At 43.4% G+C, this 14,676-nt stretch overlaps 1 protein-coding gene across 3 annotated transcripts in view; it reads left to right on the top strand.

The window, feature by feature from the left end:
* Positions 1-14,676, top strand: part of POMT1 (protein O-mannosyltransferase 1) — a 1,532,857-nt gene that overhangs the window by 450,350 nt on the left and 1,067,831 nt on the right. For all 3 annotated transcript variants that reach the window (XM_044058401.1, XM_044058399.1, XM_044058400.1), the window contains one exon: positions 5,597-5,708. In XM_044058401.1, coding sequence (XP_043914336.1) covers positions 5,597-5,708 — 112 coding nt within the window. The remainder of the gene's footprint in view (positions 1-5,596; positions 5,709-14,676) is intronic.

Genomic DNA, 14,676 nt, shown 5'->3' with positions numbered 1-14,676 from the left:
AGTGACAGCAACCTTTATTTTTTGTTTTATGTTTTATTCAGTTTTGTTAATTGGTTAAGTGAACTGATTCAGGGACCCTTTTCAGATATGACTGGGGCCAAAATGGCAAACATTATAATAAAAATGTAATATAGTGAATGATATGGCATATTCAGTTGTCATCAAAACATTCAGAACTCTAAAACAGTAATAATAATCTGAGAAAAAATGTACAAACAAAAGACATTTCACACTGAGCTAATCGGAGGAAGGGCACTGAGCAAACTGATCTGTGATATATAACATTACATTTCCTGTTTTTTTGCTTATTTTTATGAGTTATTTATAGCACTTTTATTGTTTGCATATACTTTTCTAGCTAGTTTCACTGTGTGTGAGGTATTAACTAGAAATTTTCTACACTTGTTAAGCATCTGGTTGGGTTTGTTTGTTCTGATTTTGTTTAGTTGTTTGTTGGTAGAGGCTGTGTGTCTGAGCATATAGTTCAAGGCCATCTTAGTTTAGCCAAAGCCAGTATAGCATTTCCATGAGAGTGAAGTGTTTATGGTCATTGGCTGATTGGGGTTACCTGGACTACGGCTTGGAGTAAGCACCTCATTGGTTCTTTCGAGCTTTTTTTAAAGTTGTTTCAGGTTTCAACTTTGTTACGTAAGAAGTTAACTTGTGAGTGTTTGCAGTTGCCCACCCCTACTGTAAATTTGATCTGGGGCACTCCTCCCAGTCTAGTGTCATTATCTCATTCTACCTAATCCAGGGAGAACATTTGAGAAGGCCAACCCACTTAGTTTCTGCTCCTCCTTTCCTCTTTCCACTTTACAAAAAAAAAAATGCTAAGCTTGTTTCCTGCCTTTCCTGTAAGTTGTCTAGTCCAGATACAGATTTGCTGTATCCAGGACTATTTGTAAGCTTCTGTGCCCCCAAGCCTCTCTGTGTTAGAGGGAAGCCTTCTAGCTTAATTCTGTTTCTTAGAACCATACAGTTTTTTAGTTTCAGCACACAGATCTGTTTCTTTGAGTTCAGCAATTGTTCAGAACTCATGTAAGCACTAAATAAGCTACAAATTACTACAGCACTCAACTTTCCTCACTTGTCTAGAGGAAAACAGTTTTTAGTACTTAATAAATAAGTACCTATCCAGGAATGTCTAAGGGTCACCTCCTGGTGTCTTCTCCTGTCTACCTAATGAATCTGGGAATCTTGGGCAATGCCGCAATTGCCTCATGTACACAAACAACCCTCTCCTCCTACCACCCAGCACTACAACCTGTGAGAGATGCACTTATATAACCAAACTGGAAGCAAAGCTCTCTTCACTCAGGACTGGACTAGACAGTCAAGAGGAGAAGGTAAACACTTGCACCACACCACACTCATCACATAGTCCCTCAAAACCTACACCACCAAAACACACACATAGAAACACAAAACACACACCTACATTTGCTGAGGCTCTCAATAAAAATCTACCCAAGCAACAGGGACCTCCAAAGCAGAAACACAAGCAACCTCCACCCCCCCCCAACACAACCCAAATGACACATAGCCCACAAACTCAGTGTGCCACTCAACCACAGCCCATAAGGCATAACAACATACTCAACACTCTAGTCATAGGTGACTTTATAGTCAGGTACACTGATGTTCCACTCACCAAGCTAAACAAGGAGAAAGTTACTGTCAGCTGCCCATCAGATGCCAGGATCCGCCACATAACGCATGCACTCAGGTCACTCCACAACAAGTACAAATATGACTCTGTCATTGTCCATGTTGGTGTGAATGACCTGAGATGTACCTCCCTGGATTACATGAAAAGAGACATGGAGGAGCTGTCCGATCTTGTTGCCCAGGCAGGTACAACCCTAGCCCTGAGTAGCATCCTGCCATCACCCAGAATGATACCACAGTATAAGGACAAAATGATTGACTTCAACGATTAGCTAAGCTTCTGGTGTCATTCTAAGGGGATCCAGTATCTGTCTGCCTGGGGTGACATGATCGACAAACCATGATGCTTTGCCAGAGATAGGGATTCCGGATACTGGCTAAGGCTCTTGCCACCCCTATAGTGCCTTTTTTAGGCAAGGTTCAAATGACAAATTCACCACTGTAGCAGGTACAAGCAAGCAAAATCTGAGGGTAATACTACTCAATGCTAGAAGTCTAAACCCCAAAATACACTCACTTGAGGCACTCCTTAAAATGGAGAACATCGACATCTGACTATTGTCAGAGACCTGGTTCAAGGCTCCAGAGAGCACCCCTGCATTACCAGGCTGTAATTCATACCACACCTTTCGGCCACCTAACCTGGATGGAAACTCTAAAGGCAGAGGCATGTTTATATTCAATAAAGATATCCACACCTCCAGGCTAGTTGCTCAGCATAATGCATCCGAGATTATCCAAGTGCAACTAACTCTGGGCAAGACCGCAATCCAAATTGTAGCTTGCTACAGATCCCCCAACATGCCTCAGGTTTCCCACTCCTCATTTCTTGATACACTGAAAAATATTGGGGTACAACCTAACACCCTAACAATGGGCAATTTCAACTACCCCACCATTAACTGGGAAAACTACTCATGTATCAACTCTTGTGCTCAACGTTTTCTGGAATTCATAAATTCCAATGCCTTGGACCAACTTATCCACACACCCACCAGGGGCAGCAATATTCTAGACCTAGTCATTACCAACATGGGCAACCAGAGGTCATTTCCTCGTTGGTCAGATCCGACCATAAGCTAATCACCCTAGCCATCCACATCCCACCCCCCATTAGGAAAACCACTGTAAAAAATTTCTCCAAAGCCAACTTCACGCTTCTTAAGACAGAAGTGGCAAACTTCACGACAACTGTGCTGACGGACAATAGAGGTACGACTGCTGAATCCTATACAAATGCACTTTATAAGCACTTACACAAGTGCAATGATCGTGCAATCCTTAACCGAACCAACATGCTCTCCCCCCCAAAAAAGGAAGCCAATATGGTGGTCCCCTGTCATAAACAAACTCTACAACAGAAGAAAAAAACTGTTGCAAAAAAGAGTAATATCCCATGATTGGAGGAACTCCCTGGTCAGCCTCAGTAAGAAGCTGAGATCCCTCATAAAATCCTCCAAAGCTAGTTACGAAAAGAAAATCGTCACTGATTCTAAAGACAACCACAAAGCATTCTATAGCTATGTCAAGAATCTCAATGGCAACACTCAGATCTGCTCTGAGTTACAGCACAATGGCACTAAATATACTGAACCAACTGATATTGCCAACATCCTGGTAGATAGGTTCAGTGCTAACTTTACCCCTCTCTCACCCCCTAAAGGGCCCATCTTTATACCGGAAGAATGCAGAGTTCCTGTAATCACGGCTGCACAGGTAAAAAACAAACTCTCCAAAGTCAAGAGCACAGCATCCATGGGACCTGACAACATCCCAGGCTGCGTTCTACATGAACTACAGAATGAACTGGCACCCCACCTAAGTACCATGTTCAGTCATAGCCTCACCTCAGGCTTTGTGCCCACTGAATGGTGCACAGCAATGATTATCCCACTCCACAAAGGGGGAGCCACCACGGACCCCAGGAACTACTGCCCCATTAGCCTGACGAGCCTGGTCTGCAAGGCTATGGAACATATTACCATGGAACTTATAAACAATGACATTGGTAATCTCCAAACTCTGGACCCTACCCAGTTCAGGTTTGTAAAAGGCAGATCATGTCTCCTAAACCTGATAGACTTCTTTGAAGCGGTCACCAAAGCCATAGATGAGGGTAAGATGGTTCACACAGCCTGTCTAGATCTCACCAAGGCTTTTGACACCATCCCCCACTCTGGAATTATAGACAAACTCACTAAACTAGGTATAAATCCATATGTCACAAGATGGGTTGCCAACTAACTCACTGACAGAACCCACACTGTGAAAGTAGCAGACTCTAAATCCACCTTCGGACCAGTGACAAGTGGAGTATCACAGGGTTCAGTCCTGGGTCCTCTCCTGTTTTGTATCTACTTTTCTGAAGTACAGGCTAACACAGAAGGTCTTTCGTTAACAAAATTCACAGATGACTGCAAACTGGGAGCCATAATCAAAACTCCTAATGATGTGGACATCCTACAAAAGGGCCTCACTGAGACACATGCCTGGTGTCAAAGCCGTGGCCTCAAGCTCAATGCCAAAAAGTGCATTGTCATCCCTTTTGGTAAAAACTCTGTTTCCATGAACTACCACATAGGCAGTAGTCTGCTTAGCACCGAAAGTGTGATAAGAGATCTTGTGACACAGGTGGACAAGTAGTCTCTCCTTTGGTAATCACATTGCCACAGTAGTCAGGAAATCCTTCTACGTGGCACACCTCATCACAAAAGGTTTCTCATGCAGGAAGAAAGAGGTCATTGTTGCCCTCCACTCATCACTCATTAGGCCCTTTATAGAGTACAAACTCCTCTTTTGGTATGTACCTCACAAGACATCTGTATCAACTGGAAAGGTTGCAGAAATACCTCACAAAGAGGATTACTGGCTTCAAACAGATGCCCTATGCAGACCGTCTCAAAAAACTCCAGCTTTACTCCATCGCATATCGCCTACTCAGAGGCGATCTCTGCCTAACATACAAAGCTATGTCAAACCCAGAGCTGTTGGACATGCCCCACTTAAAGAAATCCAAATCCCTCCGAGCTACACACTCTAGGGATCTAAACCTTGTCACCACTATAAACAGAACATGATGAAGGGATAGATTCCTGTCCCAGAGACTTCCCATACTCTGGAACAACTATCAAACAAAGCTCCTCATTAGCACTGTTCAAGAAAAATCTTGATGATTGGATGGGAGATAGGAAATTCACCCGGTGGATCACTTCTGATCCACTGCTCGACAGGGGCACAGGAAAATAATTTTCTTGGGTGGCGAAAGCCAGGGTACCGTTTGGCTAGGCTTATATAGGCCCTAGGGCCAAAAGCCTAGTACCTACCTATGAGCCTATAAATAAATGTAGTAGTAATCAGAGCATTATGAATGTATTATTGAACTATAGTGACAACCTTATGAAAAACAAAAAAAATCTTTTGAGAAAAAAAAGCACATTATGAATGCATCTTTAACAGATATATTTAGATATTAATATGATAAACGTGTTGTAGTGTTGGGAAAGAACAGGAACCAAAGTTGGGAAACTACTTCTCAGGACTATGTGCCATATATAATACAGGAAGGTTTTAAAGGATGTGAAACTTTAAGAGGAAAGCCTTGGTAAAAGAAAAAGTCCTAACACCTGTCATTGTGTACGTATCTGTCTCCAGAAACAAATTATTAAGTATGCACCATTATGGTGAATATCTTACGCTACTGTGCATAACTTGTACTAAACCTATAACAGAATTTAATCCATAATCACATATCACCTTCCAGGTACTTATTATTTGAGGGTCCAGACAGGTAGAGTAAGATTCTCTCTCGTTAAATTTCCTCGTGTTTTGTAGGCGGACAGTTTTACTAATTGCCGAATTTAAGTTCTGACATTATATCATGGTCTGTTATTTGCATGTTCAAAAATATATATATTTTTGTTTTCACTAGAAAATGCCTTGATCGCTCAGTCTCGGTTCATGCTTCTGGAGTCTGTTCTGATATTTTTTATTTTGCTGGCTGTTCTGTCATACCTCAGATTCTACAATGTGCAAAGGTCAAGGTGAGTGATTTATACATGATGCATGTACTAACAAGGGGGGATGCATTGCTTTGCAAGTGGTTTTCATTAACTGTTCTCTTTTTCATATTCAAATGTTTTTAATTTTTATTAATTCATTGATTCAATTATACATCTATCTTTGCCAGTACCATGTAACACAAAAATACAAGAGGTATCACATTTCTAAGTATTCTTTGCCTCTCAGTTAAATTTATCTCTAAATATCCCACTAACTATTGAACTAATAACTATTTACAATATGTAAATGTTCTCCATAAACCATAAATATATTTATTTTGTATGAAACATGAAATGCAATGTCTGTTAATTTGATGTGGTAATATTGTTATATATTTCATAAAAGTGGTGTTTTTTTCTTATTTAAATTTGGTTTGAGGATATTCATTCATTTAATCAGTTCCTAACTAAGAGATATAACATTTCAATATGGGAATATACAACTTACTAAGAAGTTTGCACAAATACGTAAAACAAATTAGCCCACGGGCAAACGTGTCTCCGACCCAATAAACGAAAAATAGCCAGCAAAAATATATGAAGACACAATGCACAGCAAACATAAAATAACTGTACTTTAATACAATTAAAAATAGGTAAGTGCTTTCTCCATCATCATGATGGCTTCCTCAGACCATTAATACATGAAAATATCAAAGACCTTATTAAATATTGAGATTAAAATCTCTATAAACCAATAAAACCCTCACTTACATTTACAGATTCAATTTATGTATTTATTGACATTTGTTAACCGGGTTTGTCCAACTGGTGTTGTGGCCCATTTTCAGTGGAGACCCGAGGAGAAAAGCTCCAGTAGTACATTTTAAACAAGTACAATTGTAAACAATATTGATGTAATAGCAGATGTTAAGTTGTCTATCTCGCCTTCATTCTTGCTGGATGGGTTCGGAGCCGACCTCGGCTCCGACTCGGCCACTCTAAAGCTCGAGAGTTGGTTCCACCGGCTCGAGGCTCCCCTTATATCCCACAATGCTAGGCGAGAGTTACCTCAGATCTCGTTTGCCGCTACAGCTTCGAGGTTGGTTATTCTACCGGTTCCTGGTAAGTTTTAGCTTTTTCTATAAAAAGTTACTCTTGTTTCCCCTTTGTTTTAGTTTAATTATTCCTAAATTAGTGTAGTTCATTAAACTCTATCCCCAAACCTATTTTCTTCCCGTTTCTTGTCAAAAGAACTTTTAGTTCTTCCCTTGGGCCTTAGGCCTTCCCTTCCCTAGGGAGTGTTTGTGTAGTGTACTACTGTTTATTGTACTTATTTTTAGTATATTTTTACTATAGTTGTTATTTTGACAGGGTATAACTGGTGTGTTTGAGTGTGTGTTTGTGTTCACCAATTAGGCTATGTCTAAAGAAGCAAAGGTCTCCGGATTCAAGAAGTGTGATGCGTGCTGTCAGAAAATGTCTCTGACAGACGCTCACACTTCTTGTGTCTATTGTCTGGGGTTTGCACCTGCAGGACTCCTGTGCTGTCTGCCATGGCTTCAGCCCCAGGGTCCTGCAGGAAAGAAAACAAGCTCATATTGAGAGGCTTGTTGAAGCCTGAGGATTCCCTGTCTGTCTCAACAGGGAAGCCCTCCAAGGCATCGAGGGCTTCGGCTTCTGAGCCGAGACCTCAGGTTGTTCAACCTTGCCTTTATCGTCACCGGCTGGACCCAAAAAGACTCAGTCCCTATTTTCTGTGGCTCCTCGGCTCCGGCCGGAGCCGAGGTTATCGAGGTACCCGTGTCGGCTCCGACAAGATCTTCGGAGCCGACAACCAGAAAGAGGTCTAGGTCACCTTCTCTTGGCTCCGTTCATTCGGCTCCAGGATCTCCCCTGCTGTCTGAACGGAGCCAAAGGTCTCATTCCTCTAGGTCATCGAGGTTGTCCGATCATGACCTTCAGAAGGTGGTGAGTCGACTACTCAAGTCTGAGGCACTGGCCCAGATGCTTCAGAGCCCGACTCATCAGTCGGTGCCTGTCCCGGTCCATCAACTCCTTCCTCCTTCGACTCTCTTGAGCTCGGAGCCGGGTCGTGGTCGGAACCGAGACTGTGGTCACCGGAGCCGAGACAATTGTCTTCGCCCGCTGCTCCGCTTTTCTTCCATGGAGGAATCTCGGCGCCGGACTTCCCTCGCCGGCTCCGAGGGGTGAGTGGCATCGGACCCTTGTCCGACCCCTCTCCTCTCGGTGCTTCGGCGCTGGTGAGTTCGGCTCCGACATCGGCCTCGAGCCATCACTGTCGGTGCCGAGGGGGTCTTTAGCTCCTCGGAGCGGGACCTCTGGCTCTGCCTGACAGGGGTGCTTCGAGGTCATGCGGAGTGTGTTAGAGCCTGGCTCTACTCCACAGTCGGCTCCGCCAGCCCCTCCCTCTATGCTGCCTCAGGGTAAGTCGACTCACTCCCTCATCCCGGACCGCAGAGAGCCAACTCCTCAGGAGCCCCTGTGGGGATTTCATCCTCTTCCGAGGCCTCTCCTGATTTGGCAGAAGAGCCCCTCGGAAGAGGAAGTGCAAGAGGAAGCACATTGACTCACCTGAGTCTATCACGCCTGACACAGATCTGGATGATTCTGAGGGTTCCCCGTTCCCCTTCTGAAGATGTCTCATTTGCAGACATTCTGGAGATCCTTAAACAGAGGGAAATTGGCCAGCCCTCAACCCTTCGGAGGACGAATCTGTGTATCTTGAGGCATTTGGCTCTCATCCTTCCACCTCCTGGGTGTCCCCCTTCACCCCCTCATGCAGGTGGTTGCTAAAAGGCATGGACGGCTCCTGATTCAGTGGACCCCACTCCCAGGAGACCCTCCAAATTCATCACAGCTCCAGCAGACAAGGAATTTTTATCAAAGGAGTCTCTGTGGATGCTATGGTGGTAGCTGCCGCCACAAAGAAGGAACTGGCTGATCCTTCAGTGCCTGTCCATCCACCTAACAAGGAATCTAGGTCCATGGATAGGTACGGAAGCGGATGTTCTCCTCAGCGACATTTACTATGCGTTCGCTGAATTACCTGTGCCATTTCACTCGTCTTCAAAGGGACTTGATCAAAGAAGCGAGTGAAATGCTTAAGGACCCTACAGCTGCGGGTTTCCAAGAAAAAATGAACACGCAGCTGGCTATCCTTAATTCTATTTCCAACTCCTCCATGCGCCTCCTCTCTTATGCGGCCGATGGAGCGAGCAGAGCCGCAGGAACAGGGTAGCCTTACGTAGGCACGCCTGGATGCGGCTATGCAATTTTGCGGAACCTTTCAAGACGTCTTTCACAAACTCCCCTTTGATGGATCATCTCTTTTTGGTCCACAAGTGAAAGAAACCCTGACTAGGTGCGAGACGGATGGCAAGACCCTTTCTGCCGTCGGAGTCCGTTTTTCCACTCCTTCTAGGCCTTACCCCAAAGGCCAGAAGGGGAAAGATGTGGTTCCGTAAACAATCTCAAGGGACTTCGCCTGACGACAGAGTCGGTTCCCGCCAGAGGCAGAGGGGAACAACAATGGTAGACGCCGCCTAGAGGCAGAGGGGGTCTGCAGAACCAGGGCAATCGAGAAGCGCCTTCCGATAAGCCCTTTCAGCATCCCTGAGGTGTTGCCCGACTGCCCATCTTCGAGGCAGTCGGGGAAGATTGTCACTGTACCCAGAAGCCTGGCTATCCTTGACACAAGACAAATGGGTACAGTCCATCATTTCGAAGGTTATTCTATTCCCTTTCTTCGCTTTCCAAGTCAGTCAAAAATCCCTTCCAGATGTTCCACCCGCTCAAAGGGATATAGCAGCTTTGGAAATTTCAAAACTGCTTGCAAAAGAGCTATTCAGCCAGTGCCAGCAGACCAACTAGGATCCGGAATCTACTCAAGGTTCTTTTTAGTTCCAAAGAAAACAGGGGACTGGAGACCAATTTTGGATCTCAGTATCTTGAACAGATCGGTCAAGAAAACAAGATTTCGGATGGTCACGCTGCAATCCATTCTTCCCCTGTTGGGAAAAGGAAACTGGATGTGCTCTATAGACCTTCAGGACGCGTACTATCACATAAAAATGAACAGGCGCTCCAGAAGATTCCTCCGCTTCAGGCTGGGAACCAGTCATTTTCAATTCAGGGCCCTGCCCTTTGGTCTCACCACTGCCCCCCCGGGTGTTTACCAAATGCATGGCAGTGGTAGCTTCTCACCTGAGACGACAAGGATTCCAGGTGTTTCCATATTTGGACGACTGGCTCCTCACAGCTCCCACCAAGCATCTCCTTCTGATGGCCAGAGATTACACTTTTCGCGTCTGTCAAGAACTGGGTATCTCAATAAATTGCGAAAAGTCTGTTTTGTCGCCTTGTCGTACTATTACCTACATAGGCGCAAATTTAGATACTGTAAACATGTCTGCAACACTAACGAACCAAAGGATATCAGACATTCAAAAATTGGTGTCACTTCTTCTCAACAACAACAGAGCCAAGGCCAGGTTAGTTCTAAAGGTGTTGGGAATCATGGCAGCGGCCATACCTCTCCTCCCATTGGCCAGATACCACATGCGGATCCTTCAGTGGATGCTCTTTTCTCAATGGTCATACCAGGAACTTCCAATGTCTCACACCATTATGATCACGCAAGCGTGCAAAAGCATCTCATGTGGTGGATGTCTTCCCCCCAGCTCCTGTTGGGGAGACCATTTGTTCCACCTCCTCCGGTTGCTACTCTGACAACGGATGCCTCCCTGATCGGGTGGGGGCATTATCAGGGCAGGACAGTCCAGGGCACATGGCAACCAAACGAATGCCACTTGCACATAAATGTTCTGGAGATGAGAGCAGTGCTTTTAGCGTTGCAAGCCCTTCAAGACTCTCTTCCCTTGGGAACGATTGCAATCCAGACAGACAATATGTCTGTAGTGTGGTACATCAACAAACAAGGCGGAACCAGATCATACCCCTGTGTCGAGAAGCACTCAGACTGTGGCAATGGGCGATTTCTTCTCAGCGTTTTCTGATAGCAACGCACATCCCCGGAAGTCCAATCACATTGCGGACAAGTTGAGCAGAGCTATTCTCATGCCTCACGAGTGGTCTCTGAAAGACTCTGTAGTGAGAGAGATATTTCTCAAGTGGGGTCAGCCTTGCTGCGATCTTTTTGCTACTCCCCAAAACAGCAAGTGCAGAGAGTACTTCACTCTATTCCCTTTACCAGGCCAACCCAGCAGGGACGCTAGTCCAAGTTTGGCCCCGGGACTTCTGTATGCATTTCCTCCTTTCCCACTGATCTCTCAAGTAATACAGAAAGCTATCGCTCAGAAGGCCTCATTGATCCTCATTGCTCCTTACTGGCCTCGACAGGTGTGGTTCCCCTTTCTACATCGATTTCTTTTGGAGCGACCGTGGAATCTGGACCTAGTTCCAGATCTTTTGATCCATCAGTCGGGTCAGTTTCATCGCTCCCTCCCCTCTCTGAACCTCACTGCTTGGTTCCTCCACTTCCAACCGTAGCCAGGCTTCCTCAATTATCTCACTCTGTTAGAGATATTTTGATAGCTTCCCATAAATCTTCCACTCGAAAGATTTATTTGAGTAAGTGGAAACGCTTCTCATATTGGGCACAAGGAAAGGACATAGATCCTTTCACCGCTTCCATCCAACTAGTCCTTGATTTTCTAGCTGAACTCTTCCATGCAGGTTCATCTCCATCTACTCTTAAGGTTCAATTGGCAGCTATTTCTAATTTCCATGTGGGTATTTCTGAATCTGCCCTAATGTCCCACAAACTCTGCAAAGCCTTTTTGAAAGGAGTTTTTCTTCTCAGACCTCCTGTAAGAAATCTTCCTTCTCCTTGGGACCTAAATTTAGTTCTTGCTTCTTTGATTCTTTCCCCTTTCGAACCTGCAGCTTCATGTTCCTTAAAGTTATTATCATGGAAAACTCTCTTTCTGGTGGCTATCACATCAGCTAGAAGAATTTCAGAACTTCAAGCACTCAGTTGTCGTTCTCCTTACCTTGTGTTTCATAAGGACAGAGTTTCCTTACGAACTAATCCGTCCTTTTTGCCTAAGGTGGTTTCAACATCAAATCTAAACCAATGCATTGACCTCCCTGTCTTTTTCCCGGAGTATTCAAATAGGTCTGAACAAAATTTACACTACCTGGATGTTCATCGTCAATTAAGGTACTACTTGGACAGGACGAAACTATTCAGAAAATCTGATCAGCTGTTTGTCTCCTATGCGGAAAGCAGAAAGGGACTTCCAGTTTCAAAGGTATCTTTATCCAGATGGCTAACATCTCTGATTACCCTTGTTTATGAGATTAGACACCAAAACTGCCTAATAAACCTAAAGCCCATTCCACCAGAGCTTTGGCTACTTCTCTAGCCTTCCAAGACAGACTGCCTATTGACACCATTTGTGCAGCGGCTACTTGGGCTACTCCTCACACTTTTGTTTCCCATTATAAGTTGGATTTAGCTTCTAGGCATAGAGCTAATTTTGGTTCCACTGTTCTCAGGAGTCTGTTCCGTTAGGCCACCCGGGACAAGGTGCTAGGGACGCGGTCCCATCCAGCAAGAATGAAGGCGAGATAGACAACTTAACATATAGAAGTTATGTTCTTACCATAACGCTCCATGTTAGTTGTCTTCTTTTCGCCTTCTTCTTGCATCCCACCCTCCTTCCCCCTGGCCTGGACAGACCTAGAGGAGTTGTGATCGTGACCTCTCTTTCTACCACCTCTTTCTTAGCTATATGCTATTATGCATATTTCTTGTTTCAGGATGTAGGTCACCCTTCTTCTCCCTGTTGTTAGAGGTGGACTCTGTTATAGTTATTCTGTTTTATACTGTTACTATCATAAGCTGGGGTTAGCTTACAAACGAGATCTGAGGTAACTCTCGCCTAGCATTGTGGGATATAAGGGGAGCCTCGAGCCGGTGGAACCAACTCTCGAGCTTTAGAGTGGCCGAGTCGGAGCCGAGGTCGGCTCCGAACCCATCCAGCAAGAAGAAGGCGAGAAGAAGACAACTAACATGGAACGTTATGGTAAGAACATAACTTCTATTTATAGCAAAACGATTCACATATGTTGGGTTACATGCATAAAGTTAAAGTTGCATTAAAAAGAAGCTAAGTAACAATTTTACATTGATCTAGTTCAATAGGTCAACAATATTTTTTTTTTATTTGTATAAAATTATGCAAATGCATAGTAGACACATTGGAGAGAGAGGTGTAATGCGGTACTAAGTATGGTCCTTTTGAGGGTACATAAAGGGAAGGAAGACTAGGTGGAGTCAGGCAAGGGCAGGGTCTGGAATTGAGAAAATAAGCTTTTAGTTCATTTTTAAAGTGTGAGGTGTGGGAGATTGAACGTAAGTCAAGGGGAAGTTTGTTCCCCATTCACATACGTGACGACGCTCCTTACATCATTGAGCATCACTCAAGTTAGCCTTAAAGTGCCCCATACATAAAAATCATATCACCAAAAAATATTCAGTCCATATACATTTCACAATTTATATCCACCACTAAAATATTTAATACAGAACAATATATATTAACATATACATCATAACATTTATATATACTATTGAACTAGACTAACTATGCAGGCTTCTATTCCTTAAAGCTGGTTTAATAGAAACTACTCCATGTAATCTGGAGCGTTTATCTGCTCGAAGTTTCAAAATCCACCTCATCTCTGCACTTTCAGTTTGATTCTTCCACTATTTCTATAACCTTAAACTTAAATATATGGGACTTCCCACTCCCCACTGTATCCTTCGCTGGTACATTCGCTGTACTTCCCATTCTTATACGATACATGTGTTCCCTTACTCTCTCTCTCTCTCAACATTCGGTTTGTCTTCCCCACATAACATTTTCCACAACATTTGCAATGTGCCAGCTAGACCAAATTCTTAGTCATACAATCTGCCTTCATCTTAAATTTATATTTATTCACTGTATCTGTATGTATAAACGGGATCACTTTGCATATACTGACAGTAATTGCACTTGGTACACGGAAGTGTACCAAAACCTTCATGGACCTTTTCTTTATAGCTCTCTGAATAACAGAGCATTCTTTTCAATGATTTATGATTCCTGTAACAAAAATTAGGTGTATCCCCTACCACCTGAGCTATTCTCTCATCAGTGAGTAGAAGGGGCCAATACTTATGAAACACTTGTTTTGCTTGTGCCATGTTACTAGTATAATACATGGGAATCCTCACTGCACTCTTTTTAGTTTCTGTATTAGAACTGAGAACTTTACTATTACCATCTATAGTGGGTCTAGATGAAAAGTATGGTTTCGCTGTACTATTTCTTAATTCTACAACCTGAGCCAAAGCGGGTTCAATATCCTCCTGTTTTTATAGCCTCTGTCTCTCTTGACTAAGTGTATCTAGACCCACTTATATTCCTCTTCAACATTATGTAGTCTTGATACCCGCATACCTTGTCCCTTAGCAATATTTTTAAACACCTTTCTAGGGTGCATGTTCTTTCTGTGTAGGATGGAGTTTCCATAACATTCCTTCCTATATAGACTAGTATTAATGGATTCATCTGGCAACTTCTTTATCAACACATCTGAAAATTCTATCTGATGGACAGAATATTTCAATTTAAATTTCAAGAAAGTTGTAGTTTCATGTAGTTGTTCCACAAACATATATAAATCTTCTATCTTACCACCCCAGGTGATAAACACATCATCTACAAAGCGAAAATAGAATATTACATTATCAGTATGTAATCTATTCTTAAACACTTTGTTGCACTCCCACTAGGCTAAAACTGCATTAGCATAGCTACTGGCGCAGCAGGTCCCCATTGCCACACCTTGTTTTTGTAGATAATACACTTTATCAGATACAAATGTGTTATTTTCTAATATGACATCCATAAATGTACATATTAAATCTATTAACCTACTATTATATTGACTATTATTAATCAAATATCTATGC

The sequence above is a fragment of the Protopterus annectens genome, chromosome 16.part0 (genome assembly GCF_019279795.1).
Source record: "Protopterus annectens isolate FY-2018-M chromosome 16.part0, PAN1.0, whole genome shotgun sequence".
In the NCBI taxonomy this organism is placed as follows: domain Eukaryota; kingdom Metazoa; phylum Chordata; order Ceratodontiformes; family Protopteridae; genus Protopterus; species Protopterus annectens.
The sequence above is the reverse complement of the archived record's forward strand: the minus strand, read 5'-3'. Positions and strand labels throughout refer to the sequence as shown.